A 12,299-nucleotide genomic window follows, 5' to 3' on the forward strand; every position below is an offset into this window, starting at 1 on the left:
TTTCCAGCTGAAAGTCGGTCAAGGCTGGGGTTTGGTTCACTGAGACCAGAGCTCATGCCAATTCTTATTTTCCCAAGGCTGACTCCCAGTCTTGGCTGAAAGTGCTAGCTTTCCCCATAAGGGTAACCTGGGACATGACACAAGGAGAAAAAGGCCTTCCAGGAGTTAGATGAAAAACAAAATAAAAGCCCTCCCATCAGGTCCAGGCTGCCTTCAGAGAGGTAAATACTCAAGTCATAATACTTGACTTCCATAAGACAGAAAAGAAAACCTCAACTCCTCTACAGTTCATATTCAATCCAGATGTCTAGAAAACAGCAGGATTGTGCTAAAAATTTGCCAAGAGAGTACCAGATGCTCATAATGAGACCATATAGAGGTTGAGGTGGGAGGTACAATGATTTTTCCAAATTCTGAAATGAGGAATGAGAACACTTTGTGGAAGAGTTGGTGGGTAACACATTTGACACCAGGAACACCTGGCTGAGAAGGGCTTTCATCACCAGCCAGCACCAGTCTCTCTACTTCCTCTCTAGACATCTGGAGTATAATTAAGCTCACTGGCTTCATGCTTCTATTTGAAAATCCAGGAAACAAAGGGCTGAATCCCAGTTAACCAGTACATATGTAGGTTTGCAGTTTTATCACCAGGAGCAGTACTGCAGGCTGACCTGAAAAAGTAGTTGTCAGGATTCCCATGTCAACATTCTATAATTAGCAGAAGCAATTATAAGTATTTTCCAATTAATTATACGTGTCCAGTAACAACTAGGACAGCTCACTGACCTCCTGATGACTGCCAAATCAGATGGTGGTGATGACAATGACCACAATAATAGTGCCTATTACCTGACAGGTATTTGTATACATTATCATATTTAATCATTATCCCAGCCTATAAAACAGACTCAATTCTTTTCTAAGCTAACACTCAGGAGATAACTTGCCCAAGCTCATACAACAAAGAAATTGTGAGTCTGGATTGCCTTCAGAATTTCTTGATTTGTCTTTTGTTTGTGTGATTATTATTGATGTTGTAATTTTCGTCAAGGACATTTCTATTTTATCATTGACCAAAATTACAACATCAATAATAATTTTCTCCCCCTGCAGACATACACACAGCACAGGAAAAATGTCCACAGACCAATCACTGATGCATAGTAATTTATGATGGTATATTGGAAAAGATGCTATTTATTTTCCCTTTATAACCATCTTAGGAGAAGGTGAAATAATTAATATAGAGAATGAATAACTGACATTTTACCCCTGACTGAGTATGTTCTGGGGATCTACTGTACATTGACTGAGTATGTTCTGGGGATCTGCTGTACAATACTGTATTATGCACTTAACTTACTAAGAGGGATGACTTCTTGTCAAGTGTATGTACACCAAAAAAATATGATTAAGAAATCTAAACCATATTCAGATCAAATTGACATTATTATTACATAATTATGACTAATATATGTTCAGTTACATAAAGATCATATGCCAGAAAAATCTGTGAGAAAATGTGTTGGACATATTGAATTTAAAAGTTAACTAACAGGGAAAATACATTTTATATTCTGCCAGATGCTTTCAGATTAAATATATTTCATGAAAACTATTTGGCCTATGCAAAGAATGGAATGGAAAGATTATTCTAAGGATTTTCATTATCATCAAAACAAGAACAGCAACAGTAAAACAGTAGAAAATACATATAAGAAAAAGGTTAGTGTTTTTTTTTTAAATAAAGTCCAAGAGATGTAGTAATTATAAAAGAAACTGGGTGGGTCAGACTTGGGGCTTCTGACTATGCAGCTTAACTAATTACAGTAAGTCTTGCCACATTCCCATGAGAACAGCAATGAGTTAGATCTGAGCTGCCCAACACTAAGCTGTATGCCTCATGAGTCTCACATACATCATTAATATGTAAAATTGTGAAAACTCTAAATTCAGCCAAATTCTTCTGCTCTCCAAAAGGACTTGGGTGCAATTCAGTCCATATTTTCAGTGACTTTTCATTTAGCATAACAGCTTCTCTCAGCTCTGGTTAATTCCCTCCTCAGGCTTACCAGAGTCAAGTACTTCCAGGAGTCTGGCAGGCCCCAGCTGTGATGAGTCACCTGCAGCATAAAGTCTGCAGGAAGATCAGATGGTATTGCTCACAGGCAGGAAGACTCAAGATCCAGAAGAACATGTCTGAATACCTCTCTGATCCTCCCCCACACTGTATTACTTTTCTCAATTTCCTCCATCTTACTGACTTTCAGACAATAGAGTGCTTGCTGATTTTTCACTTCAAAGGGCAGAAAACTTAAACCCAGAGCCACCATAGAAAGGCTGTGTAAATAAGTAGGCAAACTGATCTGTGTCACCAAAGCACAGCATCCTCTGGACACTTGTATTTTCCTTTTTATCGCCTTGCCCTATCTCTCCCATAAAGTCTGTTTCACCTTACATATAAGAAAAACAATAATATAATTAAAAAGTTTAAGAGAACCTAGCTGAAAATGGTCGATTTTCATGGTGCTGTTGTTGACTGGGCCAAAGATAGTGATCACGGAGATTCTCCTGGTGGCCATCTTGCAGAAACTTTCCAAATATTCATCACGCTGTTGCACATACATGTTGTTCTCAGCCTTCGGAGCAGTGATCAGCTAAAAGTGGGTAAAAACAAATAATAATTTATAGTGATAGTTTCAGATTGAGGCAAAACCCAAAGTGATGACTTGGAAGAGTAGACTGGCAATGACTCACACCTAAACTACACACTATTCTGTAGAACGACTGGCATAATTGGGCCCCAAAATGGCTATTTGGAAAGGCCTCTTTTTTCTTTCCACGGCTCCAGGAAGCTTAGAGTTTTCTATTCACTTTCATTATTTACCTTCATTACCAGTCTCCAGGTGTCTCTGTTTTTCTCATTTGTGAACTCTGCATAGGAATACTTATTTCGCAAGGCTGTTGTGAACATTATGTGAATACTTGGCATGCATTAATTCTTCAATAAATATTATCTCTCCCCTCATTTTGATCTTCATTATCCTCATTAGCTAACTAGACACTTAAACCTAGTTGTTCACATTCCACCCAGCCAGACCCTGGGTGCTATGAAACAGTCTATGATTTAGAATTTTTATTAAGCAACCTTGCAGAAAGTTTTTATGGTTGCTTTTTGGCCCATATTTTGCCACACAGAAAATATTCCTTGTCACATTAGGCCTGCATAGAGCCAGTGGTGGATGTGTTTTGATATCGCTCCTCCAACAGAATGGTTTTCACTTTTAGTTTAGCCTTCTCTTCAGTTCAGACCTGTTATTTTTCTTTCTTTTCTTTTCTTTTTTTTTTTTTTTTTGAGACAGAGTCTCGAGCTGTCACCCTGAGCAGACCTGTTATTTTTCACTTAGGCCCCTGAATCTAATCCTCACTTTGTGAACTCTGACTTCTGGGAAAAGACAAGAGCAATGGAAAGACATACTTTACTCACCAGCCATCTGAGAAAACATAATTATTTGGGAAAAAATGAAGATAGCCCTATTATTTAGAGATCCTCTCAAACCCTTACTCTAAGAATGTCTCAACGTTTTTATCTAACCTACTCTAGTCGGAGTAATCTCTGCTTCCTCAATTGTTTTAGTTGCCCTCTTCTGAGCCTTCTCTGATTTCACCAGGTTTTTTCAAGCTGAAACAGAGCTGTGCACTACACTCCATGAGTGGGTGAGTATAGTGCTGCTCATGCTGCAGAGGGAGGATGCAAAATTTTATTCTGATGACCAGGACTTTGTTGACCATGCTGATGTTTACAATGAACTCTGTCTATTCACCGTTTGTTGACTCATCATTAAGCTCTGAAGCAAGCCTCTATAACCTATTTTTCTATAAATAATTTCATGCATGTGACCAAATTCAAATTTTTCAGTCTATTCCTATTTATCCACCTAAATTTATAAACTATTTCTGAAGTTTGTGGTGGTTAGCTTAGCATTTTGCAGAGGGGAAATTAGCCTACTCCAACTATTTTATCAAAAATGGTTAATAAATCTGGTCTCAGCTATTTGTTTTTCTCTATCAGAGATGTGTTTATTGCTGCCATAGACTTTCCCTTCTATGAGTTCCATATGAATGACAAAATACTCTCCTTCACAATTAAGGAAATTAAATGTGGTCAATAGCCTTTAAGTGGAACATTAACAAAGGTTTTCTGGGATAAAATTTTCACATTTATTTACTTTTTCTGATTGTTATTTATTTTAAATAAATGTACTCTAGTTTATTTTTGATTCTGTGTTTATATGCCAAATGAACATAGTGGGTAGGAAATGTTTGCTTTAGAAATGTAATTTCTTAAGGGGAAAATAATAAAATTCCCCCAAATTTATTCATTGATTCATACTTAGCCTTAAGAAAAGATTTAAGGAGGCTATAAAAAGCTATGGTGGTGGTATTTTGGTTTACTTATTTATTTTTAATTTGCTTTATGGCATCTGAAAACATTTCCTCAGGTTTCGATGGCAGCCAAGACCTCAGTGTTTTGTTTTAAGTTTGTGTATTTTAGGTCTTTCTTTCTGACTGTTCTTTGCTCATAATACATTCTACTGACATAAATAAAATGAACATTCAAGTAAAAACACAAAACAATAAAAAACAAAGATAAGAGAAAGAGATGTACTGTTAATGATTTTGGACTCCCTACTTTAAAGTAAGAATAGCTCATACCTAAAATATATTTAGAGGAGTTTGAAGGGGACAGCTAGCCAAATTCATACACAGACTCAATTTCATTCATCTCATACTTTACCACAGACCCTTACAATCCATGACAGACCATAATATGACACAATTTTATGAGTCCTCAAAGCCCCCTCTAGTCATTTCCCTCTTGTGTATGATTAAGAATTTCAGATAATATATAATCAAACAGAACCTTAGACACCCTGCATGGTAGTTCTCCCATAGCTCTACACATGGTAGCATTAGACCACAGATAGCCAGTGAGAACCTTGCTTACATAAATAAAAATCTCTGATGTTTATTTTCACCTCAGGGCCTTTACCCATCAGTGAGGTGAGATTCTGGTCTCCATGGTCTGGCCCCAGGAAAGTCCTCCTATTCCTTCCTCTTCACCTCCCATAGCAAGAGCAGTCTAAATTAGGAAATGAAAGGAATCTTGGGCAGAGAGGCATAGAAAAAGGGCAATCACAGCCAAAGTCTGGGGCTAGCATTTTAGCCTCAGTTAAACGCTTGGCTAGTTGTAGTTTTAATAAGGCCCCTTAATCTTATGAAGCTCAGTTATCATTACAATGGAACAATCTCCCTGCTCACAGAGCTGTGAGAATTTGAGCAAAAATCAATATATCTGTCTAAGCCTTGTTCCCTGACCACATACAGGACTGCTGTCTCTGAATAGTTCACACACATTCCTTCCTCTGTCTTTGCCCAACTCACTCCTCCCACCTCGAATGGCCCCTCTTCTCTGAATCTGAGTCTTTCTTCCAATGCGTCATCCTCCTTAAAGCCTTTTATAGCCGGCAATGGTCCCACCTTCTCCTTTGATTTACTGTTCTTATTATCGGCATTATTCACTTGGAATTCAAGTTTTTCCTTCATTTACTATCTTAAATGTCACATCTCCCAGAGTATAAATTCCTCAAGGCACTGAAGCCCCAGACCCTATTACTGGGCCACAAATGCTGGCCCAGGTTCCTCTGGTTACACAGATCACTCCAGCCACAGTAGTGGAGGGACTCAGGAACAAAGGGGCTCCCTGGTAGTGAAAGTCTACCCTGTTTCCCCAAAAATAAGACATCCTCCGAAATAAGACCTACTCACAGGAAAGATAAGACGTCCCCTGAAAATAAGACCTAGCACATCTTTGGGAGCACACCTTAATATAAGACACTGTCTTATTTTCGGGGAAACAGGGTATATACTGGGGCACACAAATCAGTTAGTGAAGATACTTTCCTGTACATTTAATCTGCTCCCCCTCAGTTGGCATAAGAGACCATAGAGGTGGCGGACCATCTGAACACATTTCAGGGACTCTTTCACTATGTTTTGGCATCTTTATCCCATTCACTTTCTAGTTTGGCAATATTTCAAACAGTGTTTAAAACTGAAACCATATCTAGAACCCTGTTCCTAAAAAGAGCATCCTAGAACTCCTCAGTAAACATTATTGTCTGTCACTTGGCTGCTTACCAGTTTGCTGTCAATAAATCAGAGGATGTATCATGAATTTGAAATGGTGTTGTGGTTCTTTTTCATGTTTCTATTTTCCAACTAGTGTGTTGACTCAATGAGCCTCAGAGGCTAAGGAAGGCTGTTTCATAAGTAATGGGAATAAAGAATAGGAAGAGGCTGGGGGAAGATACTTTAAATCTCAGATTATTCTACAAACTGTGTTAGGCTCAAAAGACTAGATTTTTATAAGGTTCTAAATAATAACTTTCAGACTAGCATTCTGTCTTAGTAAAGCAGAACTTTAACTTGTTTTCTAAAATGAAACCAAGTAAGTAGACTTTTGTCCCAATATCTAGATTTCTAAAGTAAAGTTGAAAATATTAACCCACTTCAATTACAGGAGGTTCAGTTGCCAAAGAATGCTTAAATTTGCAATTGTATTTAAGCAATTCAGCAGTTAAGTCCCCTTATTAACTGACAAGTAAGTAGATCTCAGAGCACAAAATGATGGCTTGTCAGTTATATTCCCCACAGTTCAATGTTTCAGTGATAAAAAGCTTACCTATTCTCAAAATAGTCAACCCCAAACTAATGCCATGCTGTCTAAAGGATTAGGTTAATTGGGATTCATTCTATTGTTCTTGACTGACCGCCCAGAAAGCCAGAGAACTGAGGTGCAGAGAACTATCTGGGTATTAAAGGCAGAAACTTCACATTTTTGCTTAGCACAAAATGTTGACAGTTGCTAACCCTTAACATTTATTTGGAAACTCAAGGTTGAAAATGAATTTTATGGTGTTCATATGTATTAAATAACAAGATTAATTCCTCAGTTTCCCCTTTGCTTCATAGCATATCACGGTATACTCCACAGGAAGCTCAGAACCACAGGAAGACAGAATTCCAGCTTGCAAATAAAACAGACCTGAGTTCTGATACTGGCTTGCCCACACACTAGCTATTCATCCTGGGTAATTTCTCCTCCTCTCTAAGCTTCTGTTTTCTCATCTTTAAAGTGGGATTTTTGCAAGAATGAATCCACACAGACTCTGCAAAGCAGGAGTGTCTTTTTCTATACAAACTGGCTGCAGGGGTGAACTTGAAGGATTGAACTCTGTCCTAATAACAGGCCTGGGTCCATTTGCAGCTCCTGGGAAGGCTTGAGGATGCCACATATTCAACCATAACCCATACCTTTGTTGCCAGTGTTTTTCTCTAAGTAATTGGTTAAGTAGTAGTTATGTGATGTGTTCACATTTAAAGAATGGTAAAAATAAATGCAAACTTCTAGGGCTTTAGAAGTTACCAGGTTACTGAAAAGCTGGAAAGATGAGCTGAAAGGCCTGCATAATTTCTTGGAATGCAAACCTGCTTAACCCTGGGTTTAGTTGAGGGCAGTTGTAAACCTTCTCAGCCATACTAGAACAGCTTGAGAGTGCTGAGCCCTAATGAATAGCAAGTGAATCACCAAGCTTCCTGAATAACATCAGCCAACTTTGATGGGGGAAAGTGAGTTGAAAAGAAAAGGGATAAATGGCACCAACAATGCTTCCCCCCCGCCCCCCCCGCACTGGTCTCCTCTATCGGGTGAAACACTTTTTTCTCTCTCTCCTTTCCTTTTGCATTATGTTAGTTCATCAGATCTTTCCTAATCCATTCTTACACAAAACACCATTACCTCTTCAGAAAACACATTTCTGATCATCTGCTGGGCATGTGTAGGATTGAAAGACTGAACTGCCTCCTGTTGGTATTTTCTTTCTAACAACAAACCTGATTCTCTCACTAGCCCAGAGCCAACTGCCACCAAGAGCGATTCCAGCTGGTTTCTGTTTTGCCTCACATGACATCAGCAGAAGCTGTCGTTTGAGTTTCATTTGCTAGAAATTTATGACCAGGGATACTGTTAAAAGCAGAAAAGACCCAGCTGGGCTTTCAGATCCCTGACTAAGGGAGTAAAGAAAAGGAGGGAGAAATGGAAAGCACAATGAATATCAGTAATATGGTATGAAAACCCCTTTCTTTTGACTCAGAAACTAGGGGCCATGGAAGTATTTGCCAGATGGGTGCACAGTTACAATTCTGACATTTCACTCATGACTATTTTTCTCTGGTTAAAATCTGACCACAAGGAACACTTTGCCTGCCCTGTCAGCTAAATGGGCAGAGTTGGGTGATGTGCGTTAGTGGGCCAAAGTCCCAGGTATTGTGGAGAAGAAAAATGAGGTATACCACTAATGCTTTTCCATGCCCCAAAGAGGCAGTTTGCCCCATGGCCCAATAATAGATCTTCAGGTGCCAAGTAGAGTTCTACTCTGAAATCAGTGATTTTTTTGGTTCTAACTGGAACATTCCCACTTTAAATACTCTGGGAATATCCAAGCAGCTGTTAAACTACTTTAACGGATAGCCTATCATCTGATAACCTGCATTTAGTTACCTAAGTCTCTGGTTAGAAATTGCAAGAACAAAAACTATGTAACAAGACACACATATCCTTAGAATCAACTAAAGCTAAGTTTTGTTCTAATATTCAGATCCACTGTTGATGGAAACAGCTATGAGAATATGAGACATGCTCTACCTATGATAAGCATCATAAAGAACTTGGCTCTGAGTAATATTTCAAATGCACATTTAAGCTTTTTGAAACTACTAGAGATAAATGGGTACCAAAGTCCCCCTGACCTGACCATCAATCTAAATTTAGACCAGATTAGAATAACTACACGAGCTTCTGAAAAATGCTTTGAGAGAGAGTGCCTGTCTCTTTTGGTATGGGAATGCGTGGCATGGAGTCACCTGGCACCTTCAGTGGGGTGGGTGCTCTCCTTATGGCATGAGTTGGTTCTCTCAGCTAGGTACCCGAGAAAATCATTCCTAACTCTTATCACCGCACATTAATTTACTGATATTTTACTTTAAGTTAATTGTAACACACCCCTGACAGCCTGGAGTAAAAATATAGGCTGAAGAAGCCAGGCATAGAAATCTTGAAGGGGTGCTAAAAGAGAGGGAAGGGCAACATGACAGGAGAAAGAGCGGTTCCCATGTCACGGATAAACCTGCCCTGACACTTAGGATGGGCTTATTCTGACCCAAAGCCCTCATTCAGTTGACCTAATTCTATTATCATTCTTTGGATGGTGCTAAGTAATGGCCAAAAGAGAGGATTACTGAGATGAATCTGTGACTTGCACAGGCAAAGGGGAATGAGGGACCGCTCGTCTCTTTTTGCACACAGGTACATGCACACATTCACACATTTCATTTCACTGGAGCTCAGGAGAAACTGACATTTAGACTCGAAATTCAGAGCAATTAACTCAGTTTCCCACACTCCATTCCCTTGGCTTTTACTGGTAGTTGGCAGTGATGGGGAAGGCAACCTTTCAATGGAGAAGATTTCAGCCAATGGGTTTTAAAAGGATTCATGAGGGTCCAGCAAGCCCCTTCCCTTCTCCCAGTCCTACCCACCTCCCTTCCCAGGTCGCCTTACTTTCCTCTTTGAGGCCTCCAATGTTGAAACACAGCTAGTTAGAGAGAGGGAAACTAAGCCATTTTCCCATACACATTCTTCTGATTCCCAAGTTCACACAGCCAAGAACCCTTTTCCTAAGTTGTCACTAGAGATAATGTGTCCATTTTAGGAACTCTTCCATTCTTTTTCACCCTTGGAATAGAGTGATAAAGATGGTGGAGAGGTCCTCTGGGTCTGGAAGAAGATGCCTCTAGAGCCCTCTCTTGTGCCTAGGGCCCCCTGGCATTGACCCCATCTCCTCAGGGACACGAGTTGTGTGCAAAGCACTTCACACCTCATCTAAAGGAGCTACTGGCCTGCTGCTCTCTCTTGCCAGACTTCCGGATCTTCCTGACTCGGTGCAGGTTCAGCTACAGTCTGGCATCTAGCAGTGTGATTTTACACAAACGAGACAGACATTAACACGCCTGGCTCAGAACAACGCCAAGGAGAAGCTTACTTACAAGGAGCCTGCGCTTGCCTTCAAAGGACCCCAGCAGGTCGGCTGCCGACTTCCCGGAGCTCTGGGTGGAATGTCTGCCGGCGGGTTTCTGGTAGCCATCCTGCTCTGTTTTACCTGCTTTCTTCTTCTTGCTCTTCTCTTTCTCCTGCTTGCTCTTTTTCTCAGCCTTCTTCATTTGTTTTTCACTCTTGAGTAACTTGTCTGCTTTCTCATTCTTCACTTTTTTTTTCTTCTCCTTCTCTGGTTTCTCAAGCCTTTCGTGCTTTTTAGACTCCTTGGTTTTCGGGGGGGAATTATTCGCCACCTGCAGCTCCTCCTCTAGCTGGGAGGCGGTAGGCCGGCTGAGGTCATACTTATCCTCGTACTCGTTGCTGAGAATTTTGTCCTGGGCCTTCTTTTTGGGAGGTTTCTCCTTGGCTGGCTTGTGAGGACCTGGCACCACATGTGGGTCCTGGTGGCCGTGTTCCCGCCTGTCCGTGCGGTTGTCCCGGACACGGCCGGGGCCAGCAGCCCTCGTGCTGGGCTCGGAGAAGGTGGTGGGAGGGGCGGCTGTGACGCTCTCGAAGCTGGTGGCCTTGCCGGGCCGCCTGGTGGCCAGAGGCCTCTCCCTGTGCTGCTCCTTCCGAGCTGGAGGGTAGAGATTCTCTGAGACTGAGGGGCCCCTGGCAGTGGTCACGTCAGTCGGCGCAGGGGGCCTGTGGGAGGCCGAGGGGGTCCAGAGCCGCGGAGTGGTCGGAAAGGCAGTGGTGGTGGTAGGTCTCCTGGCTGGCGTTACCACCCGGGCCGTGGCCCTAGTCCCTGTTGTGGCTGGAACTGGAGGAAGGGTTGTGGGCCGCGGGGTTGGGGGAGGAGGGGGCAAAGCCACCGTGGTGGTGGCAGGTTTCCTGAGCACCTTCACCCGGCTCTCTCTGGTCGGCGGCACTTGGGCTCTCCTCGGGTCCTCTTTCCTCCTCTCGCTGCCCGGGCTCTGCCTTCCTGCTCCTCCCCCACCACCATTCCCCTCCTCCACCACCTGGCCCTCCATGCCCGCTGCTTTGCATTTCTGCACGAAACCCTTCTGCCTGATTTTCTCGATCCTGCGGATGGGGCCTTGGTCGATGAGCTCGTACATGGCCTCCAGCCTGACAGGGTAAGGGTAGCGCTCCTCCACCTGCAGCGTCTTCTTCAGCAGCACCATGCCAAACTTGCCCTTCTCCAACTTCAGGAAGCTCATCAGCTTCGGGATGAGGCTGGGGTCCAGCGGCTGCTCCAGGATCTGGCCCTCGCTGGTGATCCTGCGCACCTTGCCCCCTTCCTCGCCCTCCTGGTGGAACAGCACGAGCTGCTGGATGTGCCTTTCCGCCAGCTCACAGTACACGTCGTCCTTCAGCAGGCTCATCATGAGGCGGTAGTAGCCTTCCGAGGCGTGAGGGGCCGAGATGACCCATACCCGGTTCTTCCCCGCGAAGCTGGCAAGGATGTTGGGAGAGCTGGACCCGGAGGGGAAGCGCAAGATTCTCGACCGAGATGAGGACCCCTCATCTCGGACCATCTCCCGGGGAGAGCGCCTGGCTCCTGGTCTCTGCTCAGGTCTCACTGCGGCTCCATTGATGCCCAAGGCAGCTGGCAGCTCGGCTGGGCGAGCTAGTCTCAACCCTGGCACAGTCCTCCTTCTCTGGAGAGGCTGAAGGTTTGTGTCTTCCACAGTGGATTTCTCAATTCCACGAGACCTCCCAGTATGCCTCAGAAGCCGAGCTGGCCTACTGCCCACTGGGGAAACCAAAGGCAGTTTCTGCCCTCCGTGGCTCCTTCTATTCGTGGCATGGGGGTGGGGTTCTGACCCACACACCAGCCACATTGCCATCAGCATGGTGAAACGGGGTCCCATTCTCCACGTCATTGTGTAATCCACTTTGGGATGCATAAGACAGAAAGGGATGGGGAGAGAAAAGAAAGAAAATTATTTAATTGAAAACAGAGCTGGTCATTTTCTCTTTTTCCATCTTGGCCAAGGGGAGGGGAAAGGAGTGATTAGAGAAGAAGGAAGGAGGTCACGGAATGGAAAATAGGATGAGATCTTGTTACTTTTAAGTCCCTGTAATTTGTCAGTGTTTAGCAGAGACGGTTACATTAGGCAGGAAATCCAACTCAGTT

The 12,299-nt window shown here is 42.8% G+C and overlaps 1 protein-coding gene across 3 annotated transcripts in view; it reads right to left on the reverse strand.

Moving 5' to 3' along the window:
* Positions 1–12,299, reverse strand: part of CCDC80 (coiled-coil domain containing 80) — a 79,103-nt gene that overhangs the window by 31,627 nt on the left and 35,177 nt on the right. For 2 of the 3 annotated variants that reach the window (XM_053565872.1, XM_053565871.1), the window contains exons 2-3: positions 10,168–12,056; positions 2,501–2,657 (exon numbers count right to left, since the gene is read on the reverse strand). In XM_053565872.1, coding sequence (XP_053421847.1) covers positions 2,501–2,657; positions 10,168–12,045 — 2,035 coding nt within the window. In that variant the 5' untranslated portion in view covers positions 12,046–12,056. Of the gene's footprint in view, positions 1–2,500; positions 2,658–10,167; positions 12,070–12,299 lie in introns of those variants that run through there. The other variant, XM_053565870.1, reaches the window with a different exon arrangement.

The sequence above is a fragment of the Nycticebus coucang genome, chromosome 16 (genome assembly GCF_027406575.1).
Source record: "Nycticebus coucang isolate mNycCou1 chromosome 16, mNycCou1.pri, whole genome shotgun sequence".
Classification (NCBI taxonomy): Eukaryota; Metazoa; Chordata; class Mammalia; order Primates; family Lorisidae; genus Nycticebus; species Nycticebus coucang.